Source organism: Mustela lutreola, chromosome 14 (assembly GCF_030435805.1).
Source record: "Mustela lutreola isolate mMusLut2 chromosome 14, mMusLut2.pri, whole genome shotgun sequence".
Lineage (NCBI taxonomy): Eukaryota > Metazoa > Chordata > Mammalia > Carnivora > Mustelidae > Mustela > Mustela lutreola.
The window spans coordinates 5,923,160-5,947,060 of NC_081303.1; the positions used below are offsets into that span (position 1 = coordinate 5,923,160).

Here is a 23,901-nt window from a genome sequence, read left to right on the forward strand (position 1 = left end):
TTTTTAATGCTTTGCAGTGTGACATTTTATTGTAATTGATGTCAGATACTTTTATTACTACTCTTTTCCATATTGTTAGTGTCAGGTGACAAAATGCATCCTGGAAGTCCCAGTTCACTAGGCAGAGCCGTCAGCGTCTTCAGAAAATTTGTAAAGGTGCATGGTATCGAGGACTTGGAAAAACCAGCCCATCTGCAGGCCAATCTGCAAGTGTTTTATAAAGTTTAAATATCAACATGTTTCTTCCTCATCTGGAGTTTTGAGCCTGATGATGTGCTCGGAGGAGGGAGTTTCCTGTAAGAGTGTCTAGTCCATGCTGTCCACACGGGCAGGGAGCTCTGTCCGGGGACCAGTGACCTACATCCTCACCCGTTCGCACCCCTTCCTGAGCTGAGGTTCTCTTCCCTGCGCGTGGGGACCGAGGGTCAGTCACCTTCATGTGTCCTCTGACCTGTGTCTCCTATGATGTGTCTAGCATTTTGTCTACACATTTGTCTTCTTGCCTTGAGACAACCCTAGATCTTCACAGCGAGGAGGGTGTTCCTCTTGTAAAACTCGCAGCACTGGTATCTGAAACTAGACAGGTTAACTTCTCTTTGGTCATGATTGGCCTCTCATACCTGTTACTTTTATTTCTCCAGCATAGACCGTCAGTCCATGATGATACACAATAGTGATAGCTCTGTATTCACCAACATCTTAAACTTAAGCAATTATTGTTAATGTCTAACTCTGGATTTGCTTGTCAACAGCACTTTTCCTCTTATCATTTCCATTGATAGATAATATGGGCTTTCAGGGGCAGTTTATTAGATAGGTAAGTCTGATCTGGAAGATCAAGAAAAAGCTTAAGACAACGAGACTGCTGTTTAATTCTCATTTTGCATGAGATTTGGAACCTGGAAGAAACAGAAACTTATACTGATCCCTTTCAAAGTCTAGCAGTTATGTTCTGTTCTTTTAACCATTAAAAAATACACAAAAGGAAGAAAAACCAATGATGTGTCTGGAGGCTCTTAAAGTATAAATTTAAAACAGAAACTCATAAATGAATGATGTTATGGGGCGTGAAACAACACCAAACTTAGCCCTTCCCCATGTGTGACCGGGGATATATTGCTCAAATATTTGAGCACATTGTCGTAATGCATTATTATTAGTAAGGGACAGGGAGCATATTTTTGTCAAGATTATGTCCTCTGGTGGACCTAGGATGTTCTTTGACAAATAATAGTCTCTTAAGTGTTTGGTTATATCCTGTCTTCGCTGCTTTTTCTCTCTTTCTCTCTCTTTTTAACTATTTCCATCAAGAATGTTTAATTAAGATAATATATTCCAAATAGACTGCATTTCAAGTATTCCTTCATGGGCTTTGGACTCTGTGACTGTGTTGTTCGCCCCAGCAGGGTGTAGACCATGTGGTCTGTTTCTTTTATATCTTCATAGAGAATGTTGGTCAGAAGCTTTCCCCAGAGTTGCTGGCTTACTCAGAAGTGGAAGATCCCTGGAATAAAAATTAGGAGAGCAGAGCATGCCCCCAGTTTTGGCATTGCCACCCTCCAGTCTGTAGGCCGATTCTAGAACCTTTTCACTCCTTAGTCAGTCGCGTTGAAATCCTGGTGGTAAATCCTTGCTTTGCTTCGCAGGCTGATAATAGAGGGTGGAAGCGCCCTTGACGTTCTCTCATTCTGCCCAAAACACAGGGTTTCTACTTTTTATAGCATCACTGCTCACTGCCCAACTGAACTCCGGGGCAGGGACTCGTGATTTTACTTGATCCTTGTGCAGGAGGATCACTGCGCTTGGCCTTGTTTTCGTGCTTGTCCAGCCCTGTGCGTTTCGCTTAGCAATGCAAGAGGAGTATTTGAGGACAGTCTTATGACTGCGAAGCTGATACCACACTAAAGGGAAAACTCTTTGCTAACTAGGGTGTGTACGTATACGCAGGAGGAGGAAGAAGGGATCAGTGCAGAAATAACTGGGAACGTTAGTGATGAATAACTTTGCTGTCACTGGATGAATATTATTATTTTTTTAAAGATTTTTATTTTTTTATTTTTTTATTTGTCAGAGAGAGAGCGAGCGAGAGCGAGCACAGGCAGACAGAGTGGAAGGCAGAGTCAGAGGGAGAAGCAGGCTCCCCACGGAGCAAGGAGCCCAATGCGGGACTCGATCCTAGGACGCTGGGATCATGACCTGAGCCGAAGGCAGCTGCTTAACCAACTGAGCCACCCAGGCATCTCTGGATGAATATTATTTTTAACATGAGTTTAACCAATTATTAACAAATAATGCTGCTTTAAAAAAAGTAAGTTAGAAATTCTAGAAAGCAGAGTCTTAAATATTACCTAGCTGATGTCATTAAGATCTATTGAATGTAAAAGAAAAAACAAAAATGAAAACTTGGTGGACAAAGATATTTTAATCTGTAATCATCTTGCTTATTATTGTACTTTTTCTTTTCTTTCTTTTTTGTTTTTTAAAGATTTTATTTATTTATTTGATAGATAGAGATGACAAGTAGGCAGAGAGGCAGGCAGAGAGACAGGCAGAGAGACAGGAGGAAGCAGGCTCTCCAAGGAGCAGAGAGCCCGATGCGGGGCTTGATCCCAGGACCCTGGGATCATGACCTGAGCTGAAGGCAGAGGCTTTAACACACTGAGCCACCCAGGCGCCCCTATTGTACTTTTTCTAATGCTTTTAGGTAAGAGGTATATTTCTAGAATTCCATTGATTACTTATGATTTCCTTCCTTTAGGTTAAACCAATTTTTTATTTATCCCATTTAACAATATAGCACCTTTGAAATGAATCTTGATAAAAATAATGATAGGACATAGTTGTTGGACACTGTGTTAAGCCTGTTACAAAAATTATTTCAGATTAATTCTTACAATGATCCTAGCAGGAAATGAGATGATTATTTCTGGTTGTAGATGAGGAAACTGAGGAGGCTTAAGATAAATTGAGTAGCTGTCTGAAGCCATCGCTTGAACAGTGGTAAATCAGGGAGGGCCTCAAGGCAGTGGGTTTCCATCACCCAAGGTTTTGCCTGCTCTACCATGCTTCTTCCCCTGGATGCATTTTATGAAGTCTAGAGATAGGGTCCATGTACTTTCAGTGGAAAAGAACGGGCAGAAAGTAGGAACTCCTCTCTATTCTGTATAGAAGGAAAGAACTGCCCATGGGTCCACACCACACTTCTAGGTTTCTTTAGGCTATACATTATTAATGTCATTCATGTGATCAGTGAGACGAGCCTTTCTTAGATGAAGATAGTGGGACCTTGTGCAGAGCACCTAACACCCCTGGTCCTGCCTTCCCTAACGGGTGAAATGACCGTTAGAGGCTGGGTTTGAAAGAAAGACTGCTCCTCCCATTGGGTTTCTTATTTGCGCCCAGGGAGGGAGGGGAAGAGGAAGGGAGAAGCTGAGAAGGTTTGTCCATCTCCTGCCCATGCGCGTAGTCATAAATCCACCAGAGACCACTTCTCATGTATCTATAGAGTTTATAGCAGTCTGTATCGTAGAGAATGATTTTATTGGCCTTCGAGACTTTTCTCAAGTTCTAGCATTACTGCAGCTACAAGGGGAGTATTGCCTTGGTAGTGGTTGAACTTAGCTCTTCCTTTACCCCTGGGACCTGTTTGCATTTCCTTGATAAGTAGCCCTGGACCACATGTACTGCTGCTGAGTGGCCTCCCTGGCAAACCTTGTGCCCTTGATCCTGGGTGCTGACCTCCTAGCAAGCAGCACCCCACCAGCCCCTGTCATGCTCACCAGCAGCTTTTCATGACTTGCTTACTCAACAAATAGGTTTTTGGCAAGTTGACTTAGAGCTACTTTGCACCTAGTAAGAGCTTGGGAAGTATTGTTGATTAAATATGAAAATATGAAGGAAAATGAAGCTTTGATTAGCTGAACAGCTAAGGAAAGTCTTGCTTACTCATATTCTAGGACCAATTACTTTCACTTTCACATCTCCGTCTACTGTAGGTGCTTTGACCAAGGAGTAGTGTCAGGGGACCAGGAGTCATGGGGTGTCCTGAACTGTGTGTATGGTGGTGGAGTACATAAGAGGGTGCCATAGCGAATCTGGGGCCTCCGTGTCCAGGTCCTTGTCAGCCAGTTTGTGCAACTAAGAAATAAGATTAGATTCACAAGGCTTTCTGTCAACTCCACTGTTGAGATTCAAGGAATTCCACATAATAGGCCAGTGTGTCCCAGGTACATCTCCAGTCATCAGCTGTAAGAAGAAAGACAGAAGTTCACGTCTCTGTCTAGTCCTTCCACCCTGGTCAAATTATATTCCTGGTCAGAAACAGAGCTCAGTCCGGTTAGAGGGCAGGTCCTAGAAGAAGTAAAAACTTTCATGTTCCTACCCTAGTCATATTCTTTAATAGACTGAATTCCTATCTCTTGTTTTTGTAGAATAAGGAAGCTATCTTGTTAGATTTGTAATCTTAGAGTCGCTCCTTCTCCTGACTGGGCCACTGAGGTGTGCCCTATTTATTTGGCCATGTAATTGTTAATCTTTTTAATGGCATAATTTAAGATATTTGTTGTGAAGATGTGACCCAACATACAAGTAGAGGTGTGATGAGCCCCATGTTCCTCTCACCTGGCTTCAATAATTATCAATACTCTAATAATTTTATCTGCCTCTCCCAAATACACACTTCGTCATGGAATACCTTGAAACAAATACCAGGCATCATGTTAATGTCAAGTACTTCAGTATGCGTCCCAAAAAAAAGGACTTTTTAATATGCTACAATGCCGTTATTATATTGCAGGCCAATCAAATTTGTTTAATATTATCTGTTAACTAGTCCATTTTCAGAACTCTCTGTATCTTAGATTAGAAGTGAGGCCCAATCTGACACATGGTTCAGTTCTCTTTTTTTCCCCCAGGGGCTGGGGATAGCACGTGTGCTAGACAGTCATTGTTGAATTCTTGCTAAACCCACATCGGGAGGCTCGCCATGTCTGCCTGTCTCGATTATATTGAAGCTGTGAATGATTTATGGGTTTAGGGATGGCAGCTTGATTCCTTCCTTGCAAATTTTTCAGCTGACTTTTTCTCTAATGGGTTTCCCATCCATTAGCTATTCATTAAGTCAACCATTAAAGACTACAAAAGGAATTTATTAAGGATTGCAAAAGGGTGATTTTCTAATATTGTCACTTTTTTGCCCCTTTTAGCTAGAACTTTCTGTATTGAAAAGTTTTTTTTTATTCACTAGGTGTGTTAATTTGCCCTGAAATACAGTTTATACTGGAAATTCTTCTCTTATCTCCATTAATTCTTTATCAGTGATGTTTAGTGCCCTAGCATTCTCCAGTGGTATCTATTTTTATTTTTTATTCCTTTTCATATATTTGGTATGTTTAAATTAATTTAGTTATTCTTTTTTCTTTTTTCTAATTATTTTCAATTAGCTGACATATAGTACATCATTAGTTTTTGATGTAGTATTCAACAGTTCATTAGTTCTATATAACACCCAATGCCCATCACCACACATGCCCTCCTCAATACCCATCACCTTAATATCCCATGCCCCCACCTCCCCTCCCTTCTGTAACCCTTAGTTTGTTTCCCAGAGTCCAGAGTCTTTCATGGATTCTCTCCCTCTCTGGTTTCTTCCCATTCAGTTTTCCCTCCCTTCCCCTGTGGTCCTCCGCGCTGTTCCTTATGTTCCACACATGAGTGAACCATCCGATAATTGTCTTTCTCTGCTTGACTTATTTCACTCAGAATAATATTCTCCTGTTCACTCCCTATCGATGCAAATGGTGGGTATTCATCCTTTCCAGTGGCTGAGTAATGTTCTGTTGTGTATATGAACCATATCTTCTCTATCCATTCATCTGTTGAAGGACATCTTGGCTTTTTCCACAGTTTGGCTATTGTGGACATTGCTGCTATGAATGTTGGGGTGCATGTGCCCCTTCTTTTCACTACATCTGTATCTTTGGGGTAAATAACCACCACATCTGTATATTTGGGGTAAATACCCAGTAGTGCAACTGCTGGATCATACAGTAGCTCTGTTTTTAAGTTTTTGAGGAACCTCCACACTGTTTTCCAAAGTGGCTGTACCAGCTTGCCTTCTCACCAACAGTATGAGAGGGTTCCCCTTTCTCCACAGCCTCTCCAACAGTTGTTTCCTGTCTTGTTAATTTTTGCCATTCTACCTCATGTAGGGTGGTATCTCATTGTGGTTTTGATTTGTATTAACCTGTTGGCTAGTGATGTTGAACATTTTTTCATGTGTCTGTCAGCCATTTGTATGTCTTCTTTGGAAAAGAGTCTGTCCATTTCTTGACTGGATTATTTGTTTTTTGGGTGTTGAGTTTGAGAAGTTCTTTGTAGATCTTGGATAGTAGCTTTTTTTCTTACATGTCATTTGCAGATATCTTCTCTCATTCCGTGGGTGCCTTTTAGTTTCACTGACTGTTTCTTTTGCAGTGAAGAAGCCTTTTATCTTGATGAAGTTCCAAAAGGTCATTTTTGCTTTTGTTTCCCTTGCCTTTGGAGACATGTGTCTTGAAAGAAGTTGCTGTGACCGATGTCGAAGAGGTTACTGCCTATGTTCTCCTCTAGGATTTTGATGGATTCAAGTCTCACATTGAGTGCTTTCTTCCATTTTGAGTTTATCGTTGTGCATGGTGTAAGAGAATGGTCCAGCTTCATTCTTCTGCATGTGGCTGTCCAGTTTTCCCAGCACCATTTCCCAGCACCATCTTTTTCCCTTTGGATATTCTTTCCTCTTTGTTGAATTTGAGTTGACCATAGAGTTGAGGGTCCATTACTAGGGTCTCTGTTCTGTTCCACTGATCTGTGTATCCGTTTTTGTGCTAATACCATGCTGTCTTGATGATCACAGGTTTTTAACATATCTTGAAGTCAGGCATTGTGATGCCCCTAGCTTTGGTTTTCTTTATCATCAATCCCCTGGTGATTCAGGGTCTTTTCTGGTTTCATACAAATTTTAGGATTGTTTGTTCCAGCTCTGTGAAAAATGTTGATGGTATTTTGATGGGGATTGCTTTAGTGTAGATTGCTCTGGGCAGCATAGACATTTTCGCAATATTTATTCTGCCAATCCATGAGCATGGAATATTTTCCCATATTTTTGTGTCCACCCTAACTTCTTTTGTAAGTATTCTGTAGTTCCTAGAGTACAGCTCTTCTCCTCTTTGGTTAGGTTTATTCCTAGGTATCTTACATGGTTTTTGGTGCTATTGTAAATGGAATTGATTCCTTAATTTCTCTTCCTTCAGTCACATTGTTAGTGATAGAAATGTAACTTATTTCTGTGTATTGATTTTGTATCCTGCCACGTTGCTGAATTGCTGTTTTTAAGTTTTAATAATTTGGGGGTGGAGTCTTTTGGGTTTCAATTTCCTTGCTGGTTATGTCTGTTCAGATTATCTATTTTTTCCTGTTTCAGTCTTGGTAGTTTATAAGTTTCAAGGAAGGCATCCATTTCTTCCAGATTGCCTAGTTTGTTGGAATATAGCTGTTGGTAGTAAGTTCTAATGGTTTTTCCTATTTCCTTGGTATTGGTGGTGATTTCTTCCCTTTCATTCATGATTTTATTAATTTGGGTCCTTTCTCTTTGCTTTTGGATAAGTCTGGCCAGAGGTTTATCGATCTTTATTAATTCTTTTAAAGAACTAGTTTCTAGTTTTGTTGATCTGTTCTACTGTTCTTCTAGTTTCTATTTCTTTGATTTCTGCTCTAATCTTTATTATTTCTCTTCTTCTGCTTGGTTTAGGCTTTGTTGGCTGTTCCTTGTCCAGGTCCTTTAGGTTTAAGGTTAGCTTGTGCATTTGGGATTTTTCCAATTTTTTGAGAGAGGCTTGGATGGCTATATACTTCCCTCTTAGGACCACCTGTGTAGTATCCCATACGTTCTGAATTGGTGTGTTTTCGTGAATTAGTTTCATTGTCATTCATTTGCATGAATTATTTAAGTTCCTCTTTAATTTCCAGATTCATTGATTCATTCTTTAGCAAGATGTTTTTTAATATCCAAGTGTTTGCCTTCCTTCCAGATTTTTCCTTGTGATTGAGTTCCAGTTGAAAAGCACTGTGGTCTGAAAATATGCAGGGAATAATTTCAGTCTTGTCTTTTTTGAGACCTTATTGGTGACTCAGTATGTGATCTATTCTGGAGAAAGTTCCATATGCACTCAAGAAGAATGTATATTTCTTTGTTTTAAGATGGAATGTTCTGTATGTATGAACAAAATCCATCTGGTCCAAAGTGTCCTTCAAAGCTCTTGCTTCTTTGTTGATCTGCTTAGATGATCTGTCCATTGCTGTGAGTGGAGTGTTGGAAGTCTCTGTCTATAAATGTATTACTATCAGTAAATTCTTTAGTTTGGTTATTAGTTTATATAGTTGGCTGCTCCCATGTTGGGGGCATAGATATTTTTACAATTCTTAGATTTTCTTTTTGGATAGACCCTTTCAGTAGGATATAGTGTCCGTCTACATATCTTCTTACAGTCTTCAGTTTAAAATCTGATTTGTCTGATTGCTACCCCAACTCTCTTTTGAGGTCTGTTGGCATGGTAAGTGTTTCTCTACCCCCTCACTTTCAATCTGGAGGTGTGTTCAGGTTCAAAATGAGTCTCTTGTTGACAGCATATGGACGGGCCCTGTTTCTTATCCAATCAAAACCCCTGTGTCTTTTGATGGGAGCATTCAGCCCATTCCCATTGAGAGCAACTATAGAAAAATGTGAATTTAATGCCATTTTATTGCCTGTAAAGTCCCCATTTCTATTGATTGCCTTGTTAATTTCTGGTCTCTATTACTCTTGGGGTTTTTCTTCTTTTATAGATGCCCCCTTAATATTTCTTGCAGGGCTGGCTTGATGGTCACTTCACTCTTTCAGTTTCTGCAGATCCTGGAAGCTCTTTATTTCTCTGTCCACTCTGAATGACAGCCTTGTTGGATAAAGTATCCCTGGCTGCGTGCTCTTCATATTTAGTGCCTCAGTATGTCTCGCCAGCCCTTTCTGGCTTGCCAGGTCTCTGTGGTTAGGTCTGATGCTCTTCCGATATTTCTCATGCTGTATGTAAGAAATCTCTTCTCCCAGCTGCTCTCAAGAAAGCTTCCTTGGCTCTTTTTTTTTTTTTGATTTTCAGGTTTCACTATTATATGCTGGGGTGTTTGTCTATTTTTATTGATCTAGGGAAGGGTCCTTTCTGCCTCTTAGACACAAAGGCTTGTTTCCTTCCCCAGATGAGGGAAGTTCTCAGGTATAATAGCATGATTTTAATGGCTACATATATAGCCATGTATATAAAGCTGTCTTTCTTATTACCATGTATTTTTGTTATACATTGTAATTTCTTTCAATTTTTTTTACTATTAATAACCATTTATTATAGCAAGAACCATGCTAAGCACTTGACATGCAGTATAACATTTAATCTTCACAATTATCATGCAATGCATCACTCTTTTGGAGATATTGAATATTTACATAGGATTGATTTTTAGAAAGGTGAATTTTTGGGCAACGGGTGATCTCCCTTTTTTTTTTTTTTTTAAAGATTTTATTTATTTATTTGACAGAGATCCCAAGTAGGCAGAGAGGCAGGCAGAGAGAGAGAGAGAGGGAGGAAGCAGGCTCCCCGCTGAGCAGAGAGCCCGATGTGGGGCTCGACCCCAGGACCCTGGGATCATGACCTGAGCTGAAGACAGAGACTTTAGCCCACTGAGCCACCCAGGTGCCCCATGGGGGTGATCTTTTTAAAGATCATGGACATGCATTGCAAAGTTGCCCCTTCAAGCTCTTCCTGTAATGCTCTTTCCACTTTCCGGGTTTCAACTTGCCTTGAGTCCAGGTTGAAGACCAAAAATTGACAAACTCCTTCCCCATTTGGTGGTTCTTTGAATTCTCATTTTTTCCTTCCAGCCCTGCCAGTTCAGCATCTCACTGAGCTGCCTCCTCCATTCTGTCCGTATATGATGTCACACTGACATACTCAACTGATGCAGAGACAGAAATCTGTCTGGTTTCAAGGAGCGGAGTGTGTATGGCCTGGGTGAGATTATTGGAAATACAGGAAGATTTGAGAGAATAAGCATAGAATTAACCAGCAAGCACTCCCTCATACATTGACTTGTTGAGTCGAGACAGCAGTAGAGGGGACTGGAGAGACAGTGGCTGGTGAAGGAGAGAAAGTGCAGGGTGGTGTCAGAGAGGGGACAGCAGAGTGTTCTAAGGAGGAAGAGTCAGTCAACAACGGAAATTTCCCGAGTGACTAAGAAATTGAATAAGATGGAGACAGAGGTTATTGATACAGCGTTGGCTGCCGGTTTCTCTTGCGTTGTGGGGATGGAGATCAAATTAGATTTGCAAATTAGACTGCTCAAAGTGAGGGCCTAGAGGTAACAAGTGTAGGTAGTTCTGGTCCGTAGTTTTGGTGTGAAAGGAAATCAAGAATTGGGTCAGTGGTTGGGGGTAAGGAGTGATGTGAGCTAAGGGAGGTTTTCTTTTTTTGTTTTTTGTTTTTTAAATTAAGCACGTTTATGTGATGCTAGAAATGTCCAGTAAAGGAGGGAATGTTCCTGAATCAGGAGAGAGAGGGAGTGAAGAAGTAAAATCCTGACCACGTCACAAGGAACTCTGCTGGAGCAATGAGGCAGGAACGTGTTCTTGTTTGGAGCCGGGCCTGCTCCCTGTGTGAGGGTGAGGGCAGAGAAGGGTGTCAGTGTGGCTGTTTTTGCCCATTTGCAGTTTATCTTGCTTTTTTCCATTCTCTCAATACATTATTTGAGAAGATCATTCTATCTCTTCATTGGAGAGACTGGGCTAATGGGGGAGAAAATGCATAAAGTTGTACTGGAGACTCTATGCTTCTATGAGAAGACAGAGCAATGTTGGGCCTAATTGAGGTTTCTAGTCGAGATCTTAAAGTGAAAACAGGCAATGAGCATGTGTCTTTCCCTCATAGGGTTCAGTTGCTCTGGTGGAGGCAAAGAAAAGGTCGGTGTCTAGAATGTAACGAATTGGGGTTTGGGGGTTTTCCCAGGCTACCATGGTGGGAGAGAGGGGTGGGGGAGCTGGAGTGTTTGAGGCACGTGGTTGCAGCGATGGGAAATGAAATTTAGGCAGGTGAGGAAGGGAGTGACAGTGTGACAGCGGCAGGGATGACTGACTCAAGATCCCTGTGGACAGTGGAGCTTCAGAGGGGGTTCTAGAATATGAGCTGAAAGGGTAGAAGGTTGTAGTGAAGGACTAGATGTTCCTCCCAGATATTTGTATGCATATGGATTCATTTTTGATCAAAACATTAATTGATCAACTATATTGTGTCAGGCCTTTCTTGGAGTACTGGGTAGAAGATGGTGACCAAACACTGGAGTCTGCCGACGTGGAGTACACCTTCCATAAGAAGGACACAGACCACAGACTCATAAGTTCAAGGGCTGGGATCACTGAGGAATGAAGCAGAATAATGGGAAAAAGAGTGACTGGTGTGCTCTTTGAGGAAGGGGGGTCCGGACGTTCTCTCAGTGGAAGAGACAAATGAGCAGTGGCCTGAATGAGATGAAAGAGTGAGTCATTCAAGTATCTTGAGAAGAATGTTCTAGTACCAAAGGCTCTGAGGTGAGCATGACCTCTGTGTGTTGAGGAGGAGGCCAGTAGGTGAGACCACCTTCAGGGAGAGCAGAAAGAGCCGACTAGAGGCGGGGGGCGAGGTAGGGGCTTGAGTTGTGGTGAGGAGCTGCGTTTTGCTCTGAGGGGGGCGGAAAGCCATCAAGGGCTAGAGTAAAGGTTGAACGTAGTCTTCCGAGTGGGTTGCTTGTGTGGGTGAAGACACTCTGACTGCAGGCGAGGATTCAAGATCTCAGGTGAGGTATTTCCCCGGATGTTGGTTTGATCTCCTTGTGGATCTCCGCATCACCGGTAGGAGGAAGGGCCGGAAACACAGCGGCTGAGCCAGAAGCAAGGCTGTTCCGTGAGGGGCGGAGATGGGATCGGGAGTGACAGGAAGTTGGTGGACGGCAGAAAGGAGAGGGATGACAGGTGGTCTAGGCAGTGGCAGCAATGACAAAGAGCTGATGGTTTTGAAGGAGAATAAACCATTTGAAAGTGCTCAGGGGATCCAGGAAATCACTCACGCACTTCCTACCCCCAGTGTATGTGGGATCTGACTCGGAACGTGTCCATGCAGAAGGCTGCTAGAGGGGGACTGAAGGGCAGCGAGTGACTGTCCGCGTGAGCAGGTGAGGTCTCTTCGGAGAGGTCGAGGCAGGGATTCTCGAGTGGGGGACAGCTAGCTGGCTATGTCTGGAGAGACGTAGGCTCGCACAACGGGAAGAGAAGTGGTTGTGCCACCAACGTCTAATGTGTAACGTCCAGTGATGCTGCTGACATCCTACAGGGCTCGCGACGCACAGAATTCCCCATCCCCAGGCAGCAGTGGGGTTGCGGTTGGGAAGTCCTGGAGGAAGGATTGAGGGGCATCTGTTCATCATAGAGCTGAGGTTCCCGGAAGGTTGTGCTTTCCTCCCCTCCACGTAATTCATAATTCCATGTCCCTCTCTGACATTTTTTGGCTTGATAGACACACACACACACACACACACACACACACACACACACTTACTTACACTCAGATACTCTCACACATGGAAGATCCCCTTCTGTCACACACAGTTTCTGAGTTACAGGAAAGACGTACTTAGTTTTCTGGCTGTTTTCAGTCATAAGATGTGTAAGATGGGTCCTGTCCTGGTAATTCCTCACTTGACAGTTGAGGGGTGGGGTTTCCTTGGTGTTTGGTTCTAGCTACATGCAAGGAAACTTAAGTTCTGTAGAGGAAAAATCCTGTATGTCTCCCCAGAAAATATCCTGGGAGACCAAAGAATATTCTCTAGTGACCCTAAAGAATGAAGAATGTAAAAAGGCCTCTTATGCTGTGCTTCGTTATCCCACATATCAGAGGCAGATCTTGAATTGAGTTTTGTTGTACAAACAAAAATAGGAAAAGGCATGACTGTTGCCTGGCCAGGATCCTTGCAGGCGTTTGTGCATTTGACATTCAGTTGTTCTAACTGGAGTCCAGACCTGGGCCTGGTTCACAGCGCCCCCGGCTAAGAATGCTTCTCACATTGGGAAAGCGATTCAAACAAAAACGAAGAATGTGCAACAGAAGACCTTACAAGGCCCTCAAAGCCTAAACGATTTACTGTTTGGCCCTTTGTAGAAAAAGCTTGCTGGTCTCTGGTATAGATCTATCTTCTTTCTCGTTCCAACCATGATGTGAATGAGTCTTGGTCACAGAACCCTAGCGTCGCATTTATCTCGAAACCCTAAAATATATTGATGGATACTTCTTAGGTGTGAGAGGCCACATTTGCAGGATATATGCTGGCTGTCAGAGAGTTTATTTTAGGAAGAGGTGTAGGTATTTTTTTTTTTAAAGATTTTATTTTGAGAGAGAGAGAGAGAATGCCAGCGGGAGTGGTGGGGGGGCAGAGGGAGAGGCGGAAGCAGGCTCCCCCCTCACCTAGGAGCCCAGTACCACACGGGCCTCCAGTCTAGGACCCTCTGGGATCATGACCTGAGCCCAAGACAGACACTTAACTGACTGAGCTACCTGGGTGCCCCGAGAGGCATGGATATTAAACAAATAAGTATACACATGATTAATTAAAATCATTAGTTGCAAAAGGTACGAAGAAGGGCGCCAAAAGAGTATGGAAGGGGTCACTGCAGTCTTTTCTGGATAAGTGATTTTAATCTAACTTTGAAGAATGAATCTACTAATTAGAGTTAGGGGCGGGAACAGGGCAAAAACTGAGGGAGCAGTTGTACCCCTGAAAGGAACCCTAGAGATTTTCCATTTCTTCTACCGGAGTTGACTAACGGAGAAATCGGCTAAATCAATTTCTAGAGGATAATATATTAGAGAGCAGTTCGTATCAGAAATGAATTAGGGACTTCTGGTCATTCTGGTGTCCCAGATGACTCTAAGGTCCAACCAGGATTGAGAACCATGGCACGAGGTAGACCCGGGCTCTCTGGGGTCCTCAGCCAGTGACCTCCTCTCGTGCATCTGTTCTCGTGTCTCTATTTGGGAACCAAAAACTGAAGTTTGCACCTATGATTCTGAGGAGTGTGTGAGAGGATTTTGAGCCTGTCACGTTCCTCTTCAAGGTGACGAATTGGCTGACAACCCTTTCCTCAGGGGTTGGGGCCTTTGCCCGCCTCCTGTCTCCTCATTCCCTGCCCCCCTCGCCCCCCTTCCCCCACCATTGCCATGCCAGAGACTGTGAATATCAGTCACTGACATTTTTTTTTTAAAGGTTTTATTTGACAGAGAGAGAGAGAGATCACAAGTAGGCAGAGAGGCAGGCGAGGAGAGAGAGAGGGGAAGAAGCAGGCTCCCTGCTGAGCAGAGAGCCCTACACATGCTGGATTCCAGGACCCTGGGATCATCCTGGGATCATGACCTGAGCCGAAGGCAGAGGCTTGAACCCACTGAGCCACTCAGACGCCCCCAGTCACTGACATTTCTTAGCCCACGTGGTGGTTGGTAACTGCCCCTCAGAGAACCATCAGCAGCGTAAACAGGAGGGAGGTTACCAGTGAGATCCAAAAGGCTGGGTGCTTCTTCAGGGGGAAAATGTACAGCCCATCCCATGATCATCCTCTTTGGGGGCAGGGGATGTTTTGGGGGATGGGACAGGAAACTGAGCTGCCTTTTCCCGTGGGGAAACCCTGGCCCCACTGCAGAGTCTTCCCTGTGATTGAGAAGCTGCTGTCTGTGCCTCTCAGTAGTCTTGGCAACGGTGATGCCCTGGGGCTGTGTTTTCCAGGCCTCCCTCCCCTGGGAGGGTTCTGAGCCAGGTGACTTGCCGGCGCTCCTTCCTAATGACTGTTTCATCTGCAGGACGAACTCTGCTGGAGAAGCTCTTCAGCCAGCAGGAGAACGGGCCTCCAGAGGAAGCCGAGAAGTTCTGCTCCCGGATCATTGCCATGGGTCTCCTACTTCCCTTCAGTGACTGCTTCCGGGAACCGTGTGATCGGAACGCCCAGTCCAGCTCAGCTCCGTTTGATGTAAGTAGGAACCCTGAGGCACGTGGCAGTCAAAATGTGATGTGTGTCTGCCCAGGCACCCTGTAACTTAAAAACCAGCATGTGATGCAAGCCATTCTCCCCTCAGCCACTGTCTTGTCTCCGGGCTTTCCTTCTCGACTCCAGTAATCTTAGGTATATTGGCTAAACCTGCTTTTCTTAACAGATGGCCACTTTGGACAGTTTTCCAGCCTGCTCTAATCGGTGGTGATTTTAAGGTGGTTCTGTGTCCTTTAGGACTACTGGCTTAGCTGGTTGAGGACGCTACTTCGGCAGCAATACCGTAGGGCCAGAGCTTTGTTCCCAGGGGGCCGCAGGTTTCCATGGACGCCTAGAACACTGTTTCAGTGCGTTCATAGCTCATCGCTGTACTAACCGTTGGAATGAAACAGCTCTGTCGGCTGCTCCCATTCACCAAGAGAATTAATACCGCCCCACAGTAATCCAGAAGGCGTGTTCGTAATTCCTAATGAATATCAGGACAGCCGGATGGTCCTTTTCAAGCCAGGGTATTGCTAATCTTTCTCAGGTATGTGGTGCTTGTGTGACATGGTAATTTTGTGGAGTACGCACCTCAGATCCAGGTAGGTGAGGATTCACCTCTATGATTTTCTCATAAGAAAACGAAGGTCTAATTGGCTCACTTGCGTGGAGCCTAGGGCTGTTGAGGCCGAGTAATGGGTTCTCGTCTGTGGGTGATCCTTGTTCTTTGCTTCCGGCCGTGTATTCCCTTCTGCGCCTTCGTGTACGAGCTGTTGACCAGTGAGTGAGATGATGGTGACTTTTGACAGACGATGAAAATGGACCCTGACTGGGATCAGGACGTGACCGTCAACAGTGAAATGTCTACGTGTTCTGTATTTCTTCTTTCTCTTCTTCATACATTATAACCTCGGTTTTTCATTGATCGCCCTTCAGTATTAGGAAAATTAATCACATAAAATATTGTGAGACCTTCTTAATACTTCCCACGCGGAAGAAGATTCCTCAGGGTGTGCCGTGACTTGTGAAATGGCCTTCTTGAGATCTTTTTATTTAATTAATTATTTTTCCTTTGACATTCTACCTAGTTACTGCTAGGTAGAGCTTTTTCTTCTATAAGAAGAATTGAATAATTAAAATCCTTCCCCCTTTTTGGTGAGAGATGTGTGTTATTATAGAGACAGAATCTGGGGACTGTGGTGGGCTGTCTTGTAGAGCTGTGTTCTAGAAAATCTGTCAGTTTACAAGTTGGAAGTACAATCAACATGTTATAGAGAAAGGCAAACCCTGGCTATGTCTAAAGCTTGCCTTTTGATTGAAACTATTCCCAAGTTGACTGCATTTTCCCCTCTTAAAGTTTAGAAGTGAACAGTCTTATCATTCAAAAAATGTGAAATTGAAATAAACTGAAAAGAATAGGGTAATTCTATACCTTCTTTTTTTAATCACCAAGCAATTTTTTTTTTTTTTAAAGATTTATTTATTTATTTGACAGGCAGAGATCACAAGCAGGCAGAGGCAGACAGAGGTGGGGGGGAAGCAGGCACCCTGCTGAGCAGAGAGCCCAATGCGGGGCTCGATCCCAGGACCCCAGACCATGACCCGAGCTAAAGGCAGAGGCTTAACCCACTGAGCCACCCAGGCGCCCCTTATTCACCAACCTTCTCATCTCCCACCTTCCCTGCAACCTTGTATTAGAGCAGTCACTCCTCCCATCGTTGTCTATTTGGAGGACCCTTGAGTGTGGCATGGAGAGGGAAGAGAAAATCCCTTAATACGGTAGGAAGAAGTTTCCTTATAATGGGGAATTTGCTTCCGCCAACTTTATGGAATGGCATTTTCTCCTTACTTTCTCCGTGGGCTCTGTGATACGTCTCTACTCCCCCTGCCAAGCTAAAGACAAAACAGAGATGAAATTAAAGGCACTCTAGTCAGAAATGTCTTTCCATATCGTTCGGCCGCAGGTCCGTCACAGAACTGTGCATTTGCTCCATGCATGGTCAAGGATTTTCTTCAAAACGCAGAGAGGTGGGTAGCAAGACAAGGAGTTCTGTAGACCGAGGTATTAGTGGAGGAACGAGGAGAAATGAACTTGTCTGTGTGGAGAGAAGTTTCTGGTAATTAGTCTCTCTGCTGATTTCCAGAAAATTGTTGTTGGGATCATTTCTAACCAGCAATTCTCTTGAGGACAGTTGCCTCCGAGACATAACACCATGTGGGAATAAATTCATAACTGGCACTCTTCCCACCCCCAGCTTTGTTCCCTTCGCTAAGAGCATCTCATTCCCTCCCCCTTCTCCTCTCTCCATTTTTTTTTTTTAAAGATTTTATTTATTTATTTGACAGACAGAGATCACATGTAGGCAGAGAGGCAGGCAGAGAGAGAGGGGGAAGCAGGCTTCCCACTGAGCAGAGAGCCCGATGTGGGGCTCGATCCCAGGACCCTGAGATCACGACCTGAGCCGTAGGCAGAGGCTCAACCCTCTGAGCCACCCAGGCGCCCCCTCCTCTCTCCACTTACACACATAATTAAAGCAGAAAGAGTTTTGATTTTTGGGTCTTACTGATGGGGTTTATGGATTCGCCTTCTTCAGTCAACCCTTTTTAGGCCCATGGTGTACATTTTTAGGGCCTAACATTTTGCTTTAGAAATGCTATAGAAAATAAGAAAGGACTTGACATTTTTCTCTTCATTTTTTTAACGTGGTGGAAGTTTCAAGAGCCCGAAAAGGCAAAGAACTTTGAATGATAGTGTTCGTTCATTCCCAGATGCTGAGCAAATACATTCTATAGGCTCCAGAGACAGATTAGTGAGAAAGAGAAATGAGACTTCTTTCCTCCTTTTTTTTTTTTTTTTTTTGAGAAATAAGATTTCTGTTCTGAAAATTCTATCTGTATCACAGTGGGGAGAGACACACAAAAACCAAACACGAGCAACAAAAACTGAAACTAGAACAACAACAAATAGAAGCATCGGCTGTGAGTTTACATCAGATCCTAAAAAATGCTGTAAAGGAAGCAAACCCTAGTAACATGATCGGGTCAGTGGGAGGGGAGGGCGCGTCCAGGGTGGAGGCTGAGGGACGCTCATTCCGGGGAGCTCACCGGACACAAAGGTCTGGGGGGTGGGGGGCGTTGGCATGACGAAAGCACGGCAGGGCCTGAGAGCCTGTGCAGCCGAAATGTCACGAGTCGAGGGCAGAACGGACTTGGGGTTGGAACATGCAGAGTCTTGAAAGCCATGAAGGAAAACAGATTTTTTTTTTTTAAATAGTTTTTGGAAGGTTTTGTTGGGGGGGGCGGAACATATTTTATTTATCTATTTATAAAGATTTATTTATTTATTTGACAGAGAGATAGAGAAAGTGCACAAGTAGGCAAAGAGGCAGGCAGAGGGAGAGGGAGAAGCAGCCTCTCCACTGAGCAGGGAGCCCAATGCGGGGCTCGATCCCAAGACTCTGGGGTCATGACCGGAGCCAAAGGCAGATGCTTAACCCACTGAGCCACTCAGGCGCCCCGGAAGAGCACATTTTACATGGATCCCTCAGCCTGGTCTCGGGTAATGGAGTAGAGGGGACACCAGGAACATTGCAGTAGTTGAGTGAGGGCCGGTGGCAGTAGCTTGGGGAAGGGTGGTGGTGAGAATTAGAGAAGAGTCCTTAGGTATGAGATGGATTCTGGAGGCAGAGCTGGTGGGACTTCCGGTGGGTTAGACATGGGGGACGACGGATAAAGGAAGTCGACTGCCACTTCTTGGTTTAAGTAACTGGGTGGATGGTTGAGCTGTTTATTGAGATGGGGAAGATCGGTCCATTGTAGGAGGAACATGTTGTACGGACAGAACTAGTGCTTGTTATAAACTCTATTGGAATAAAATTCTGTTAATTTAGAAAACTAATACCGAGCATATAAACTGAGAAACATCAACTTTTTCTTTTTGCTGGTGGAATGTTGTTGACTTTATTAGCCAATCAAAATTAGGGCTGTGATACTCAAAGGCGTTTCAGCCATCAGAAGGGCTGGTAGCCCTTTGCATAATAGCCCTGTCTTCATAACAGAAAGAAAGACGGAGCTTCGTTCAGGACCTAACTGCATTGTTCATTACCTTTTCCTGTTTCTATTACTAATCTGAGGACCCAGATTAGTAATAACTAAAAACCTTAGTTTTTATTCCCTGACAGTGTCCTCACATTTGCCTTTTGCTTTTTTTTGGTTTCTTTTTGTTTTGTATCTCAGAATTCTAAGCTGGATCATTTCTATTCTTTCTTTTTTTTCTTTTCTTTTCTTTTCTTTTTTTTTTTTTTAAAGATTTTATTTATTTGAGAGAGAGAGGACAAGTGGTGGGGAGAGGCAGAGGGAGAGAAAGAGCGAGAGAAACAGACTCCCAGCCATCAGGAAGCCCAATGTGGGGCTCGATCCCAGGACCCAGGGATCATGACCTGAGCCGAAGGCAAATGCTTAACTGATTGAGCCACCTGGGTGCCCCTAAGCTAGATCATTTCTTTTTTTTTTTTTTTTTTTTTTTTTTTTTTAAAGATTTTATTTATTTATTTGACAGAGAGAGATCACAAGTAGGCAGAGAGGCAGGCAGAGAGAGAGGAGGAAGCAGGCTCCCCACTGAGCAGAGAGCCCGATGCGGGACCCGATCCCAGGACCCTGAGATCATGACCTGAGCCGAAGGCAGCGGCTTAATCCACTGAGCCACCCAGGCGCCCAGCTAGATCATTTCTAACAAGAGAAAACACATGCATAATACAACTGCTTAGTAGATTGTATTGCTTAATTGTAGGTCATGGGTTGTTTTTGCTTTTGTTTTTTAATGAAGAAAGACTTTTTCTTTTTGGAGTCTTTTCTAGTCATTTCTCAAGTCTGAGAAAAAAAAATCTCTCTCCTGAAAATGTTTACTGTAAATCCTTAGAAAATGTTTACTGTAAACTTCACTATTATGATACACTATTATGACACACACAGTTGACTCTTGAACAACTTGGGGGTTAGGGACGCCAACCCCTACACAGTCAAAAATCCGTATATAACTTTTGACTTCTCCCACATTCATCTACTAATGTCCTGCTGCTGACTGGAAGCCTTACCCATAACATAAGAGTCCAGTAACATGTTTTGTTATTTGTATTACATACTGTATTCTTATAATAAGGTAGAGAAAAGAAAATGTTACTAAGAAAATCACAAGAAAGGAAAATACATTTACTGTGCTATTAAAAAAATCCACATGTAAGTGGACCCACGTTGTTCAAACCTGAGTTGTTCAAGAATCAGTTGTAATTTGCAGTTTCGGGACACCGCCCAGATGCCTGTGGATGAGATATGCCAGGCCTCCGCCTGTGACTGACCACAGGCCCCGGTGCAGTAGATGGAGGTCATTTTGCAAGAATAGGTCCAGTAATATAGTCCCTTAAGATTCCTTTTCTTTGGAATACTTTTTTTTTGGTAAGATTTTTATTTATTTGAGGGCACCCGGGTGGCTCTGTCAGTTAAGCGTCTGCCTTCAGCTCAGGTCATGGTCCCAGAGTCCTGGGATCGAGTCCCGCATCGGGCTCCCTGCTCGGTGGGGGGCCTGCTTCTCCCTCTGCTCTCCTCCTTGCTCGTGCTATCTCCCTCACACTCAATAAATAAATAAAAGTAAACTAAATAGTAAATAAAACTCTCAAAGATAAATAAATACATAAGTAAAAATAAATAGAAATCTCTAAGTAAATGAATAAATAAAAAATAAAATAAAATAAATGGGGATCCCATACAGCTGTGTCTCCTCCACGTCAGGAGGCAGAAGTCACCGGCTGTGCAGTCAAATGCTCTACCACGGAGCTATAGCCCCAAGGCACCAGCTATGAGCCAGGAAGAGGGCTCTTGCGGGATAAGGAGACCACGTTGGTGCCTTTGGACTCCCAATCTCTAGAACTGAGAAGTAAATTCTGTTGTTTATAAGCCACCCAAACTCTGATATTTTGTTATAGCAGCCCCAATGGACCAAGGCACCTGCTGGCTTCGTCTTCTAATTTAGATCATGTTCTTGATATGTAATTATAATTTTTTTTCCAGCTCCTCCCTTTTCTCTTGTCCTGCCCCTAATCATTGGGGACCCACAAATTAAAGGACAACCTCTATTTTCAACTGATTCACAGCCACTTTAAAGAAATAAGATAAGCGTTAGACTATAGTATTAGAAGAGGGCTCCATGGTCAGACTGTCCTGGATTTCCCACTTTGTAAACTTAGGTAAATGGCTTAGTTTCTTTCTTATGTAAAACGAACAGCCATGTAGTAGTTTCTGAGTAAGGAGACAGCTTGAATACAAGTAAAGCATTTTGCACATTATGGAGCATACAGTAAGTGCTCAATGTATGTTCACAGTTACCACAGATCATGATCATATTGGAGTTCAGTGGAGACATGTACAGTCGGGGGAGCAAAGGAGAGAATTAACTGAGTCTCCATGGTAACTCAGAAGATAACCCTTGGGAGGAGACTTGAGCGCAGACTTGGAATTTGCTGCGGGGGCAGATGGAGGGGACAATAGCTGATAATTATCTCCTGCGTTTGAATCGGGGGATGATAGGAGAGAGGAGGCCAGACATGAAAACAAAGATATTTATGTCACCTTGGACATGTTTTTAGTATCTGTGCTGCTGAAGCAAGCACTCCTTGGGGAGGTTTGTAAATAATTTTTTAGTAGTTAAGGTATAAACAGATTGGCATTTATAAAAAAAAAATCATTCTGGTGGCAGAGTGGACAAGGAAGAAATTTAAAAATAGGATCTGGGGGATCAGTGAAAATGTCCACACTGAAGCAGGCAGTGTGGATGAGAGGAGATGGCTCTGGGGACTATTTTAAAATTTGGAATTGATGGGACTTGTCATTTGATTAGATGTGGGGAAGTGAAGAGGAGGTGATTTCTTTGGCTTCTCATTTCTATCTCTGGGTGGATGATGATGACAAAGAGGCCCAATACTAAAGAGGGAATAGGCTTCAGGGAAGATGATAATTCTTTCTTGGACACCTAGAATGTGTGGTTGTTTGGGACATGATGGTTGGCCGTTCCTAGAGGGCAAAGGAGCTGATGTTACTTACATCACCACTGTCGTCTAAAAGAGAAGCAGATGTCGTGAATTAAGATAGAGAGTAATAATACCCTGAGATTACAAATCATAAGGACTATGAGGAATAGGTTCTGAGAATGGATTCATGGGAGGCTGTGGCCAGAAGATACTGGGATTTAGGAATTCAGAGGTGAAGCTGTTCTACTGATTCCGAAGTCCAGTCCCTGGAGCGCGATGATCATTGTCATTGGAATTGAGGCGTTGAGAGTGCTGGCTGGGACTCAGCATCCCAGAGAACTGGGGAGGAGTAGATAGTAGGTGTGGAGCCTCGGACCCCAGACTGTGCCACGCAGTCCTTGAAGAGGAGAAGGCTCTGTGGAGGTCAGTCAGTTTCTGCATTAAGAGGGGATGAATGGTGACGCCACAGCTTGACATGGGCTTCAGAGGTGCAGAGATTGTGCACGGGACGGGCATGGAAGATTCTCTAGATCACTATGGAGATGATGAGGCCATGTTTACAAGAGGAATCAGAAAAATTCCTTTTAGCTCAGTCCTTACTTGCTTGACTTACCATGTCAACCTGTTTGATTACCTTCTTGGGTCTGCCCATTACTGGTCTCCAATCCAGTCTCCTTAGGCTTTCCTAGGGTTTCTTGGTTCGGGGCCGTGCTCCCTTCTAGATATGTATGTGGGCATCCGAGGACATTTGTGGCTGCCATGTGAGGGAGGCCTGCAGCTGCCATCTTCCCTCCCCAGGGAAGGATTGTCCAGTACAAAATGCCAGTAGCTGAGAAGCCCTGCAGTGTACCGCCTGCCTAAAGCCTCTCGTGGTTTCCCTGTCAGAATGAGTACCAGTTCCTTGGACCTCTGTGACCTGCCTCCTGCCTTCAACCCTTTCACAGTTCTCCAGCTCGCAACGCACTTCCTTTCTGTTTTTCCAAACTCTGTCCTTTACCAGACTGAAGTGCTCTCCGTTTCCTAACTGTCTGTACTTTTTCTCACCCCTGGAGTTCTGTGAGTACTACTGCTTCTGCTCCCAAACTACTATGACCATGTTAGCTTTCCTTTTTTTTTTTTTTTTTTTTTAATAGACTGTTACAACTCAGAGTTCACTCTGAGATACCTTCTTTAGCCATCTAAACCTAAATTTTCTCTCCTAATAGATGTGTGGTATAATTTGCTATTTACCCTGCAATGCCCTAGTGCAGATTAAATTTTATGTGAAGGTGTCCCTGTGCTCAGTGCAATGCTTTGTCCCTGTGTTTACCGTAGAAGCACAGATCTGTGGTAAATACAGGAATCAGGTCTCCCCACAGAGCTTTAGAGCAGACCCTAGTCCTAGACGGGATTACAGTCTTCATCTACTTCACTGAAGAGGTTAGGACAGTTACACAAGGTCACAGATGAAAACTTTTCATGTGCCATAAGAGCACCTACCTCTGGAGTGATTTTGAAGATTAAATGAGGTTGATAAAGCCTGGCACAATTCCTAGCACGTAATAAGTCCCCAGTAAATATTAACAATGATTTTTTAAAATAATTATCTTTCAAGTTCCAATCATAGAACCTGGTATAGCCCTTCAGTGAATATGCCTTGATTTGACGAAGAAGAGAGTTGTAAGGAAAACCTTAGGGACAGAGAAGAGGAGCTGGAGAATCCATTAAGTGAGCTGTCTTGAATGATCAAGAGTTACCATATTTAATAATCTTGTAAACACTTGGAGGGAGAGCAGATGGAGG

The 23,901-nt window shown here is 43.6% G+C and overlaps 1 protein-coding gene across 3 annotated transcripts in view; it reads left to right on the forward strand.

Moving 5' to 3' along the window:
- FMN2 (formin 2) overlaps positions 1-23,901 on the forward strand; it is a 379,061-nt gene that overhangs the window by 21,737 nt on the left and 333,423 nt on the right. For all 3 annotated transcript variants that reach the window (XM_059145886.1, XM_059145884.1, XM_059145885.1), the window contains exon 2: positions 14,934-15,100. In XM_059145886.1, coding sequence (XP_059001869.1) covers positions 14,934-15,100 — 167 coding nt within the window. The remainder of the gene's footprint in view (positions 1-14,933; positions 15,101-23,901) is intronic.